Genomic DNA, 14,053 nt, shown 5'->3' on the forward strand with positions numbered 1-14,053 from the left:
AAGCAATCCTCCCACGTTGGCCTCCCAGTGTGCTGGGATTATAGGCGGGATCCACCATGCCAGGCCCAGAAAGCTGTACCTTTTTAACCTATAAAAGTGCAATGTTGCTGACATAAAAGGGGTACGTTTACCACCCCAGTCCACCTGCAATCCTGGCCTCTGTCACCCATGCTCCACCAGGGATGGCTGCCACCTCTTCCATTACCTGCTGCAGCTGTTTGATGCTGCTGTTGTTGCTCATTTTTTCCAGGTGAGCTTTGAAGGCCTGGATGCTCGCAGCCCCATCTGAGAACCGGCGCACAGGGGAGAAACGCTCCGTAGGGAGGTGCAGAGTGTTGGAGTCCTTGTAGGTAGAGCTGAATACATGGGAAGAGAAGGTTAGAGGCTAGGACTCAGGAGCTTTGACCAAATCACACAGGGACTGCTGTTCCAGACGAACATAAAGACGGCTGGCTGCCCAGGTAGCCCTGCATATTCCACTTTTCATGACATGTCCAGACGTCAGTCGTTTCCCTAGCCTGCTTCCCCTTAGAGGGCTCCAGGTGTACATCTTCCATCTCCACTTACCTTTGGTTGGCTTACTTTCCAAGCCTGGTGAGGTCCTGAGATCAAGTACATCCAGTTCTTATAAATATACTAGGCCAGAGAGAAAAGCTTCTCAATATCCTCCAGGCCAGGCCATACAGAAGCTCTTACTTTTTATCATCATGTGTCTATCTAGTGCCTTTAGAAACCTTAAAATCACTATTTGAGCCAAAGTTTTCCCTGAGCAATAATCTCCGTACGGCCAAAGGGAAACAACAGTCAATTTTGTGGTCAAAGGTCTGGCCTGGAACTCACAGATTCTGTACTAGAAAATAGAAGGTGGTGATTGGGGTGGGGGAAAATGAAGACTTCTGATCCTGGGATGGAGACAGCAAATTCTTAAGGAATGTGGGCCTTGAGATCCTGCACGTACCTGGTCAACACAAATAAGGCCACCTACTGTGAAAATCGACTTCTCAGAGCAGCAGCACTCGCTCAACCTCCTAATGAAAGAGGAGTCACATGGATTACCTTCAAAGACCCCACTGCTGAGCAGCAGCACTCGCTCAACCTCCTAATGAGAGAGGAATCCCATGGATTACCTTCAGAGACCCCACTGCTCAACCAGAACACAGCCAGAATCTCACAGAAAGAAAGAACAAGCTATTGATAAGGAATGCCTAAGAGAGCATCAGGGTTAGAAGCTAACACCTACACTCGTGACCTGATGATCAGAAAGAGATGTTTATGGGCTGAGGTAAGCAGATAAAAGACTGCCAAGGCAGCAGCATTCCAGTAGCAGATGGAAAGGATCAGGGTTTCATGTCCAGGGCAGAGATGCCATTACACTGAACTTTGGATGAAATGATGTGCCACCTTGCCAGTGATTCATTTGGGACTGAAGCAGAACCACAGCTCAGGAAGCAGGTTAACAAGCAAGTTCAAATACAGTGCAGACAGCGCGGGACCAGGCGGAATCTAATGACTGTGCAGAGGTATCCAGAGAGTTCTGGCAGCAGGTGAAAGCCTTTAACCCTCTCTTTGCTAATGATGGCTTTTGTTCCAGACTCTACCTGAGGCTTGACCCAGTAGTGAGCTAATGAAATGAGCACGAACATGTATTTGTTTCAGTAACACAAAAAACAAATGACTCTGGGGACCACAATCCAGGAACAGGGATCGTGAAGGCTGTGTTCAGAAGCATTTCCTTATAACTTGTCATTTCCGTTTCTACTTCAGGCTGAGTTAAAGGAAGCAAGTACTATTTTCTCCTAAAATTTGACTCCTACGCTTTCAATGTTTTCTGATAATGGACACGTTTCTGATCCCCTCAGAAAGCCAGGTTTTTCAAGCAGCCAATACAGTCTTTCTGCACAAAAATCATTCTCTCCCATCAGAGAACATCCCAGGTCCAGGTATTTCATGACTTTTTCAGAAGCTCAGGTTGTGAAGAGACTGATACCCAGGTCAGTACAGCACAGTAAGCTCAGAGGAACAGTTCTGATGTAGTTGCTCATTTGAGAAGCACTGATAAGTAGCAATTGTGCTTGATTTTATTTTTATTTGCAATCACACTCAAATTCAGGATGGCCTCGCATTAGGCTGATACTCCCACACTAGACTCTTCAAAGAGGGACTTCGTTCCCCACCTGGATAAAATCTATCTTGCGTTAGCTTAAAAAATTTTTTTAGTTACACTTTTTAAAACATTTTTAACCTTAAATTACACATTTCCAAAAATGAAAAGGTTGATCAGACCCCTCTTCTGTTTCCATGTTGAACTTCATCTCTTCTACCCCAGAAGGATAGCTATATATACTGTTCTTTAATCATTTCCTCCAGAAAATGAAAGGAATGCAAGAACCCATCCAGGCCACCCATATTCCATGTTTTACAGCCTTGGAAAATTTCTGCTTTCCCCGAAGACCAGATTTCATCTCTTTTGTTGCGTATTTGTATAGTGATCCCATTAAGACATGCTGGGTTTGCACAAATGCCCCATCTTATGCAACTTGCCACTCATAAAACATTCATTTTCTTCCAATTCAAATAGGCTTGGCCACAGGCAACCCTCAAAACACCAAAAAGGTTCACATGAAAACAGACAGCAGACAGATTTCCAGCAGGCAAGGCCTTGACAATGACTCTAGACAGGGTGGCTATCACACAGACAGAGCTGTGGGCCAGTGTGGTCCTCCTTGAGTAACAAATGTCAACAGGATATAGGGTCTGTGATAAAGCCTGACTCTGGAAATGTGATGATCCTCATGTTCCCCTCTTAAAAAGATGTCCTGAGGAACACCTAGAATTCAAGAAGGATACCTAAAGGACTTCAGCTAAACAACAGACTCGGATAAGAGCAAAACTTAAGTGTCAGGCTGTGGAGGAAGGGAAGATGGAGATGAGGAGAAGAGAAGGAATGAAGGGTGTATTAGATACCAGTGTAGAGCTCGAAGTTATGAGAAATCACAGGAAACAGGGGAGGAAAAGGCAGCTCTCCAGTAATCACTCAAAGTGCTCTTTATTATTTATTTATTTATTTATTTATTGAGACGGAGTCTCACTCTGTTGCTCAGGCTAGAGTGCAGTGGTGCAATCTCAGCTCACTGCAACGTCCGCTTCCCAGGTTCAAGCAATTCTCCTGCCTCAGCTTCCCAAGTAGCTGGGACTACAGGCACCCACCACCACGCCCGAGTAATTATTGTATTTTTAGTAGAGACGGGGTTTCACCATATTGGCCAGGCTGGTCTCGAACTCCTGACCTTATGATCCGCCCGCCTCGGCCTCCAAAAGTGCTGAGATTACAGGCGTGAGCCACCACGCCCGGCCTCAAAGTGCTCTTTAGTGTGCGTGAACACTGTAGGTCCGGAGAGATTTTCATTAGAAAAAGCCTGTCTTTCTGTGCCATCAGAGTTGTATTTGAGAATAGTCATTCTTGCTACTCCTAACAGACCATTTTCACCAAGTTATTCACAGTCATTTATGAAAGCTTATCTTCCTTCTTTTAGGGTTCCAACGTGGCACTAATTATGTCTCAGTCTGCTCAGAGTTCACTTGCCTCTGCTGATTATGTTGATACCAAATGGGTAACCAGCCTCTATAAAAAAATTGTGTCAAGCTTGCCAGTGCGAGCTGGCTGCAAGGTTTCATAACAATACATATATAAACCTGATTTCCTTGGAATCTGATTGCTTTTCAACCTTCCCAAGGCTGCTTTTCACTGTCTTCCCCAAAAGACAGAAATAAAATATGCTCTAGCAACTGGTGGTGGCTTTGAATGTGTGGGCCATGAGCCTGGGGGATAGCTTTGGAGTGGACAAGACTGAGATTTTTAGTCATCAAGGTATTCACAGAAGATAATCATCTTCTTCAACTAGCAAAGTGTCATTCCGCAGCTGCTTCCAGGCTTACTTGGAGTCAATGAAGTTTTCTTGGTCAGGAAGGTTAAACTTGCTTTTATTTCTTCAAGAGAATGGATTATAACCATAACCGAACCTAGCAAAAGATTTTTGCCATCAGAATATTGAAAGAACGACCTCTTAAATACATCACTCAAGAGGATCTCTGCTCTACTATTCACAAGGGGTTTTGTCTTCATTTCCAGGCTGGCGGTTCAATGGTAACACGATATGAAATGCTCATTCTTTTGAAGGTGATGGATTATTAAAGGTCAAGTCTATCGATATGGCTAGAAATCTTCCTGTTTCCAGGTGGCCTTCTGAGAGTTTCACTTTCTCGCAGGTCTCAAGTTCAATTTTATCTATGAATCAACATCTAGAATCAGGGGAATCAAATGCAGACAATAAACAGGTCTGCAAGGCAATGGGAGAGAGGAATCTCGCATTGCTCCAGGGCACAGTAAAAAACCTTTGCCCTGTGCATTGCTTACTGCAAGGAGCTGAGAAGATGTGAGTTCAGGATGACAGCTGGCTTCTATTTAAAGCCACGATGCTAGTCACCGTCGCTGTGAGATTAATCAGAAGGGTGCCTGTCCGATGAGCCTCAAGGAGCTCGCACAGCTCATGTGGCTACTCACCGATGCTGATCAGGTACCAGGTGAGGGGGCCAGACCCGGGAACGGAAAGGCTGCTGTCCTAGCTGCCGTTGTAGGTCCGGTGGGATCTCAGCTGTAGGGTTGGTCATGGCCAGTGTATGTCTTTTGGACCTATTTGCCAAGTACCTGCAACAAGCAGGAGCACATTTCATAGTAAAAAAGACAGACAGGAATATTCCTCCACAAGAAGCATTAGAAGTTAATCCAAAGCACTCAATGAGATAGTGCCAGAGCTCACGAAGGGCTTGATGGCAAACAGATCCCTGACTGGATGGAAGTGAAACATATCTAACTGGCCAACAAAAGTTGGCTTGACAATGAAGTCGCTGAATTTTGTACCTAAGAATAGCCATTGAAGAGAAAAGAGAAAGTAGATCTAGCTCACAAAGATAAGATCACTATTCCTTGCTTCATTCTACTTGGTAGAAGAATTTATTTTTTCCATGTTAATTTATTCATCTTTTCCCTCCAAATTTCCAAATACAAGTCAAAGGAAATGAGCCCTAAGGACTATTCCTAGAGATGAATCTGGGGAGATATTCAGAAGGACTCTGTGTATGTCTCTTGATCTCATAGGCCCCAGGTTTGAGACTTTCTTCACTACAGGTCACAGAAAACTGATCCTTCCATTTGGGGATAAATGAATTCCAAAACCACCCTTTCCTTCTCACTTGGTGACTATAACTCAATCATCAGAGAAGAAAAAACTGATGTTGTCCTTGGGGAACCAACATTCTGCAGAGGATGAAGAAATAAAACCACATGAAATGTTTAGTTAGGGAGGAGAAAAGCAAGGCAAAAAATAAAAACAGAAGAATCTCAAAAGACGAAGAGTTCCCAAGCTGATGGCTTTTATTCGGAAGATCTTTCAGACCCAGCACTCAGTCAATACCATCAATAAGCTATTGTCCCTCTTTGGTGGATGACATCTTCCACCACTGCTGCTCTTCTGGAGGCATGAGTGAAAGAGGCACTATATCTTTTTTATTACATCAAAACTGATGGGCATTATACCCTTGAAATGTTGGTTTAACGAAGAAAGAAGGTGGACCTGGAGGAAGGAAAGTCTAAGACAAAGAAGATAAAATATTGCTGTCACTTTTAAGATAGAAAGGCAGTAAATTTCCTGATTTCTCATTTCTTCATGACCCAGTAGGGCCCATTTGTAACCTTATATACCCTCTTATCAGCAAACTATAGAAACAACAGCATCAAGGAAAAAAAAAAAAGTTACTACAATTTTCCTTCTATTGGCCAAGCTGTAGAAGGAGCTGGCCCACCTGCCAACACCCCTGTTTGCCATGGTTTTCTTTCCACATAGGACCCGCTGCTTTCTGAAGAGCAGCTCTCATACAGAGCTACTGGGGGCAGGATGAGCGTCCTAGCCAGCAACTGTCAGGTTCTTAAAAAATGGTCTCATTTCATTCTTAACTATCTTGCCCCTTTAAGCTAAAATCAGTTAACCGACTGTAGAGTAATTAGTGTCATGTGAACTTGCCATAAGAGTAAGCCATTAGTGTTTTAATAACCATTTGATAAAGACACCCGAAGTTCCCCCAAAAGCCCATGAAAACCATTTTATTTCAACTTCCCTCAAAGGAAAAAAACATATAGAAGAACACCTGTATTTCTGGGAAAATACATGCTGGATTCTGGTGAAACCCCCTCCCCGGATAATAAGAAAATCAACTCCCACAAGGGGGCATGCATGGAGCTGAGGACCAGGGCTAATGGAACTGAGGCCAAAACAACAGTACAGCATGCCTGATGGTCACTGCCATTCTCTGTGAATTAGGCATCTCTTAATAAGGTTCTGTAAACAATGGATATTTGCATCTGTCCCTGGCCCGAATCCCATATTCTCTTTTTCAATATCTTTGTTGGTACAAGGGGGTGGAAGAAGCACACAGCAAACAGTACAAGAGGTATTCATTCTCCTGGATAGGAAGAGTCCATGCCAGAGGTCCATGGCCAGACTAGCTAGGATCACTGTCATCCCACATCTCCAATTCCTTTTCAGTAAACAGTTCTTGGCAGGTAGGAGCAGGCTTTGTGCCTTGTGAATACTATCAGAGTTGCAATATGAAGGCAGGGGACAAGGAAGAAGGAGGGAGGAAAGAAAAAGTTCTTATGGTTATTGCTGTCACTTAGGGGACTTCCAATGGTGCTTACAGAAATGACATTTTCTGGGTAGTCTTCTGTTACTTCCATGTGGGGTGGAACATGCCATCTGGCTTGAGCAAAGAGACCACACAAATGTTGAAGCTGCACTGTGCCACCTCCTTGGGCAGAGGTGACCTTTCGCTGGTTGCAGGGGGAGCCTGCCCAAGGACTTCTGCAAGCACTGCCAGATGTCACATTACCTCTGCACAGCTTCCTGATCTGGCTCCCCATCTGAGCTCTCCTCGTCCACAGGGGTAACTGCTGGCACTGCCTGAAGAGAGACAGGAAGGAAAAGCTCAAGGTGGCAGCTTATTCTGTAATGCCTCTTATTCTAATAACTGGGCTTGGGGCAGGACTTTCGGTTAACTTTCTTATTTACAGAACTTTTCTAGGACCCCTGGGTTATACAGGATTTTCATATACCTATTTTCCCATTTTTACCTTGCTTAGTTAATACTAATTAGAATTAATTCCTCTTATTTATCTTCATTCATTCATTTATTAATCTAACAAATGCCTACTATTACAGGATAAAATGTGAATTTACCAATATAGACCTTGCCCTCATTTTACAGTCTAGTAGAGGATAGAGACAAGTAAACAATTACAAAATAACATTATCAAGTCTTCTAATGGGGGTGCTTGGGAATTAAGGAAGGCATCCTGGAGGAGGTAGTACCTAGCAGGAACCTGAAGGATGCACAGGAGCTGGTCAGGCAAAGAGGGACAGGAGTTACAGATTTCTACGCTGAAGAAAAGAGAAGGCCTGTAGGTGTTTGAGGACCCAAAAATACAGAAGATTGTTTACCTGAAATGTCTAGGACTTGACCTGTTTTTCATATTAATGTGATTTCCAGAGTTTAAATGTCTTAACTCCAGGAAAGCATAGTGAATTATTGAAATTACATTTTAGTCCATAAGATACAATTGTGTAGTTTGAATTCAATGCTTTAAAATAGTTGTTACTCGCCAAAACATGTGAGTGAAATGAGAACCACCATGATGCATGTATCACTGTGACTTTCCCATCTGCATCCTTGCTAGCTACCCATAGCCTGGGTGCCCATGTAATCACCATGCCTCAGCCACTAGAACAAAAATCACACTTCAATTATTATAAAAGAGCATTTTACAAAATGGATAATTACAAAACAAAACAAAACCCTCCTGGAATAATTTTGTTTGAAAGCTCCCAGGGTTCCTGGATCCCTTACCACAGTTCTACAAGGGTGGAGTGAACAGGGTGAGGCAGGAAGTGGCTGTAGATGAGGCAGGAGAGGAACGTGGTGGCCAGTGAAAAATGGCCTTGAATAACACACTAAAGTTTGAGGAAGAACAGTGGTGAATCACTAAAGGATTTTAAGCAGGGACATGGTGTTATAAAGACTTATATTTGCAAGAGCTAGCTTACTCTAGCTGTGGTGTGAAAAGGGCTGGTGGCAGGGATCAGGGGACATGACTGGAAGCAAGGAAGTCAGTTAGGATGCCATGGTGTTAATCTATGCAATGGATGACAGTGACTTTAGTTAAGGAAAGGAAAGTGGAGAAGTAAGATCTTTCATTCACAGGCACTGGATAACTGACTTGATATGGGGAATAAGAGAGGGAAGAGTTAAAGATAAAATTCACATCCCTAGCTTGTGTAACCCGGAAACTGACAGTGCCATTCACTGTCACCCAAGGGGAGGAACAGGTTTCACAAAGTCATGGTAAGTTCATTTGGGACATGTTGAATTACAGGTGTGAATACTTGTGGAATAACCAACTACATCTATCCTGTAGGCAGTCATGTATACATACGTATAGAACTCAGAAGAGCATTCTGGGCTGCAGAATCAGACGGTAACTGAAATTACGGGAGTGGACAAACTCACGCAGAGGGAGTACATAAAAGGACATGGGAACAGGGCCTAGGATAAAACTCTGGGTTTTGCCAACTTCAAGGAACAAGCAGAAAGGAAATGTGAAAAGGAGAGGCGGGGGAAAACACAGAGAATGTGGTGCCACGGACACCAGGAACAGAAAATATTTCAAAGAAAAAAAGAAGTCAACAGTGATTAACACAGTTGGGACATCCAAAAAGATAAAAGGTTAAAAATGTCCACTGGATTTATCAACAAGAACTTGTTAGTGACCTTGGCAACAACAGTTACAGTAGACATAGTAAGTCACCCCACCTCCTATAAAGCTGACCACGATCCTTCCAAACCTGTCTTGCCCATCTCCGAATGCCTCTGCCACCTAATTTTCCATGTTATTACTGTGGTACTTAATCACATATGATCTTGTACTATTATTCAAATACTTCACATATGTTGATCTTGTCCATGATGCCAAGGGCTATGGTACGTAATTCCTTCATTCCTGAAAGTGTGGCCCATGGACCCATGCACACAAACTGTTTTGTTACTAATTCATGATAAGGTAAGTACAGAAATCAACAAAAGGCTTTCAGAAACTTTTAGCAATTTAAAAAAATAAATAAAGAGATACTTCTAGCAATTTAACAGAGTAATTTTGTCTGTTGAACTCGATAAAAAATTCAGCCTTGTATTCTATATGTGTTTAAATTTTCATTTTTCTAATGATTCACTTTCACTGTATTTTACAAGGGATTAACCCATGATGGAATAAAGGAGGGAAAAGGGTCCTCAAAGCAGCACTGCCCTTAAAACATCTCCAAGGGTGACGGATATAGTTACTACCCAATCTTATGGTACTATGAGATGGAATGAATAAATGAATGAATGAATGAATGACCTATGACAGGAAAATAACCAGAAATAAAATAGAACCCAAGGGGGAAAAAAAATCTCTGAATGTGACTATCATATGAAAGAAATGTGACTAAGATAACTGACTAGGCTAGAGCTGTGGGAGCAAATCATCAAGTGATCCAGGTTATGCCAAAAATGTGAGGTGTGTTTATCAATGGAGAAAGTGTTAGTGAAAAGGCAATTTTAGAAGCCAGTCTAGAAACCAACTAATTTAAGGGCACTTTGGCCTTCTGGCAGGGAAAGGTTGCCTGGGAGAAGGCTCTGAGTTAGGCTGCTACCTGCCCCAAGCTGGCAGGAGTGCAGCTGGACTTAACCAGGTACCTGTGAGCGCCCACTGAGGAAAAAGCTCTCCAGGAGCAAAGTTCAATGTAGAAATAACTTGGCTAAGTAAGTAAGTTCCCCAAAAACAAAGTGTGGAAAAGTCTACTGGCCTGAAGAAAATGGGTTGGAGTATCCTAAGTTTGGAGAAAGAGGAAATTCAGACACGTAGGTTGTTGGCCCTGGGTTCCCAACCCTAGGCTCACAACCTTTTTATCAAAAGCCTCTGCGACAGTGAATTGGGCTGTGTGCTGCTACTCACTGGTGTCATGGTGACAAGTGGAGAGGGTCCTCGTGGGCGCTTCAGCAGCTGCTGGGCATGCAGTTGGATGTTGGCTCCTCCATCGGATGCCCTCCGGCCAAGGGGGCCCATTCCATTCAACAGTTGTAGCGTGGGCGGCTGTAGGAGAGACTGCTCCTGCCAGGAACAGAGTGGGGAGGACGGATGGTGAGATGAGGGGAAGGAGGGGAGAAAGGGGCAAGCCACTCATCTATGCAAATTAAGGGAGTCATGGGTCATGATGGAGACTAGAGGATGCTTCCCTCTCACCCGAGTTGCTTTGCAAGAGAAATCATCTTTCTCTATAAGGAAACCCTTAAGTCCTAGGGAAGGTGCCTTATAGCCTCTCAAAGGAAGCTCAAGTTTGTTTTTTCTGGAGCCAGCCCTCTCCCGTGTCTAGGTACCTTGTACTCAAGTTGCCCGGTTGGTTGCAAATTTTGCATAGGCAACAGGTTGTGCATGAAGTTCACATTAGGGGCCACCTGCAGGAATGGAGCCTGTGGGTTGACTCCAGGATAGCCAGGTAGGAGCTTCTGCAGGTCGTCCATAACTTCCGTCCTGATAGAAAACAGCATGACGGAGACGTCTGGTTAACATTCGTACTCAAAAGTGCTTACATCCCAACATTGATGGCATTGCTATGTTCAGTACAACTTATTGTATTTATTTTCTTCCTAAATTTATGTTTCTCTTTAAGATCCTAAAGCAAAGCAAAAGCCTAAAGTGTGGAATTTAACTCTCTGCTCCTTTACTATTTGGGACGAGGGACTACTATTCATTATTGGCCATTCATGTCAAAGTAACAGCTCTGAGCCAAGAGGAAATACTGGCACCAGTCCAGTTCAGGTTTTCAAATCCTGGAGGTGAGCACCAAGTTTCTGGAGAACATGGGCCATCCACTAAGATAATGGCTGCCTGAAGTAGCAACTGATTCACCAGGGAAAGAATGCAATTACTCTTGTCAGTGCTGACAGGACAGGTAAGTACTAGATGTACAGGGCTATCTTGCTACAACGGTAGGTTTTACAGCATACTTTACAGTAAGACATCTTTCCACTAACAGAGTGACTCAGGGCTCCACCCCTTTAAAGCTGACATAGTCTATGGAGCCAGAATATTCCCCTATTGCCTGTTTGATCATAGGCTGAGAACAGGAGACACAAAGTAAGCACATCAGCAAGCATGGGAGTCTTTTTTGGAAATTCACTGGGAGAAAAGAGATATTTATAAGAAAACCAGCTTTGCCCTGAGTTGACCTCTCAGGAGAATTCTTGCCACAACCTTCTCTTCCTATTCAGCAAAGAAAATATCCAGAAAAGAGGATATTTTAATGTTGAGAGTCTTCAACCATGGAACAAAAATGGGGTGAGCTGGTCTTCAGTCCATGTTTTCCAGTGTGCAGGCATCAGGGACAACATGAAAGACTATTTTGGGAAAACACTTTGGGAAACTGTTGTGCTATTGGATTTTGGATCCTTATTCATTTAAATTTTAATTATCTACATACATAAATTACATCATATCATGTGTCCACTTGGCCACTGGATTAGATCTCCTCTGGGGATACAATGTAGTAGGAAACGTGCCACGGTAGACACTGAGTGTGAGGGGACAATTCTTTGCCCCAGTGCTGGTGAGGGCTGTTGGCCAGATACTCACCGTGGGTCAGCCACGCCCACTGTGTGCCTCCTCATTGACAAATAGCGCACCAATGCTTCAGGGGAAGGCTCTTCACCCTCATCACTGTCCAAATTCAGTGTCCCATCCGGCTGAGGTAGAGGGAAATAGCATCGCGTTAGAAATCGGAAGGAAAGGAAGCAAGGAGAGGCAAAGAAAATGGCCTCAGCTGGCAGCCCCCGTAGGCTGCTACTTGCCTCCACAATTTGGTTCTCTGGGTTGATGAGCTGCACCTGGGGAACGCTGACGTTCATAGCGGTGCCTGCTTGCTCCGCCTGGAAAGCAGTACACACATAGACACGCACACCTTTAACACTAGAGAGAAATAATGAGTCCTTCCAAGTAGTCTTGATTGCTAAAGTCTATGTTTCCCTGATTACTAAAGTCTTTGGTTCATCTGTCCTTAGAAGTCACAACAAGGAAGCATCCTGTGGAGAGGATAGCATCACCTCATGATTTGCTATTTCTTAAAAAAAACAAAAGGCACAACTGTTCTTGCTCATTCCTCCTCTCTGTCAAAAAAAGGTTCAGACCTTTGACTGGCCTCTGACAAAGGAAAAGATGACAAATGGGAGGCACAGAGGTAAGGAAGAGCAAGAAACTCTCCTGACTTAGGGTTAGTGAGCAACAGCTAACCTTTACCCCCCGGTGTTACTTGTCCTGAACTAGGTCACTGGAGTTATTGCCCACCTGGATATTGACTGGTGCTTGAAAGGCCAGGGCTCGGGGCATGCTAGGAAGTGCTCCGAGACGCAGGGTTTTATGTCTCTTATGTCGATCACACAGCAGGCTGTAGATTGCACTATAGTGATCATAGGCATCTGATCTTAATGACTACCAAGAGAGAAGGGAAAAGAGTACAAAACCCTGGTGAAATGGCATGTTGATGACCAGAACCCTTTCAGTAATAACATTAGCCAAAGCACCTTCTTTCCTTCTTTCCAAGGCCCAGGGAGGGGCAGAGGAAGAAAAACAGGAGGGAAAAAAAAAGGCCCAAGTTCCCAAGGAGGAGAAAAATGGAAAAAGCAGGTTAGAGGAACTGCTACATCCCACTTTGTTCTCCACTCCTTGAGAGATACCTGCAGTGTCTGCTCTTTGTCCAGTCCCATGTCCTCCATGGCCAAAAGGACATCCTCATTCAGGGGGTCCACCTGTCTTTCTTCCTTTAGTTGTTGGCATTCAGCTATTAACTGTAACATAAAAAGGAGGAAGCTGTCAACCCCCCAATTAACCACATCAATATGGCACAGCATATATAATCACCAAGCTGTTCCATGCCCTCTGGCTTGGGATATTTTTGGCCTCAGACAAAGTCTAAGGAAGACAGCCCTGAGTGATCAGCTGTGAACAGATAACAACTCACTGTTTCCAGAACTCCCTGGAGTACCTGGGATGGCCACAGTCGTTTAAATAAAAGCATGCTACAGAAGCCACTGAATTGAGCATACTAAGCCAAGAGGAAAGCGACATCCCCATGGTAGGTAAGCTGCAGAACCGCAGGCTGTACTACCTCAAAAGCTAAAAACAGATGATAATTGATGGTAATTTGGGGACACATGGTAGGGAACCATGATCACTATTCTCCAACAGTTTAACTGGTTTTACATTCCTTCTTGCTTGCTTCACGTGCTGCTTTAGCATTACATAATAGTTTGTTCCCAGTGTCCACCTTTTCAGGTTATGGCCTGATTACAATCACATGCAAAGGAAGCTGCAACAGCTTTCAGAGGAGTCCCCTGCAGCAGTGGTTCCCAGCTCACCCTGTCAAAGTTGGGATCGGCGTCCCCTAGCTTCATCCACTTGTGCTTGCAGATCTGCTCCATGGAGAGGCGCTTATTGGGGTCTAACACCAACATATGGCGGATCAAATGCTCACATTCTGCAATGGACAAACAGCCTGCCTTCAGTCTCTGGTGAGGGGAGGCACCAGGGGAGCAGAAGAACCAGGAGCAAAGCCAGCAGGGAGGCTCTCCAACTCCCTGCTTATAATTTTGTCTCTCTTGCTCTTTGATCCTTACCTATTCTGTTGCTTACGCCACCAGAAGGGGCTAAGCAAAGGCAGAGAGAGGTGGAGAAAAAGAAACTCAAGTGTGGGAGTCTGGTTACTGCCTTCACCAAAAGGCTGACGAGAAACGGTCTGGGGATAATCCATGGATTTCATTTATTTATATTATGTATATGGCCCCGTTTAACACAAGTAATGAAGAATAGAATGGCCTCTAAAGAGATTCAGTATCTTACAAGGTTCTCAAAACATTC

The 14,053-nt window shown here is 44.0% G+C and overlaps 1 protein-coding gene across 8 annotated transcripts in view; it reads right to left on the reverse strand.

Annotated features, from left to right (window-relative positions):
* The window catches only part of SIK3 (SIK family kinase 3), a 258,205-nt gene that overhangs the window by 19,978 nt on the left and 224,174 nt on the right, over positions 1-14,053 (reverse strand). For 3 of the 8 annotated variants that reach the window (XM_033205498.1, XM_033205494.1, XM_033205501.1), the window contains 10 exons: positions 13,555-13,673; positions 12,874-12,984; positions 12,485-12,628; positions 11,992-12,069; positions 11,777-11,886; positions 10,522-10,675; positions 10,100-10,255; positions 6,943-7,013; positions 4,562-4,705; positions 206-356 (listed from right to left, as the gene is read on the reverse strand). In XM_033205498.1, the coding sequence (XP_033061389.1) occupies positions 206-356; positions 4,562-4,705; positions 6,943-7,013; positions 10,100-10,255; positions 10,522-10,675; positions 11,777-11,886; positions 11,992-12,069; positions 12,485-12,628; positions 12,874-12,984; positions 13,555-13,673 (1,238 nt within the window). Of the gene's footprint in view, positions 1-205; positions 357-3,421; positions 4,021-4,561; positions 4,706-6,942; positions 7,014-10,099; positions 10,256-10,521; positions 10,676-11,776; positions 11,887-11,991; positions 12,070-12,484; positions 12,629-12,873; positions 12,985-13,554; positions 13,674-14,053 lie in introns of those variants that run through there. The other 5 variants (XM_033205496.1, XM_033205499.1, XM_033205500.1 and 2 more) reach the window with 3 other exon arrangements.

Source organism: Trachypithecus francoisi, unplaced genomic scaffold, assembly GCF_009764315.1.
Source record: "Trachypithecus francoisi isolate TF-2019V2 unplaced genomic scaffold, Tfra_2.0 Lachesis_group8, whole genome shotgun sequence".
Classification (NCBI taxonomy): domain Eukaryota; kingdom Metazoa; phylum Chordata; class Mammalia; order Primates; family Cercopithecidae; genus Trachypithecus; species Trachypithecus francoisi.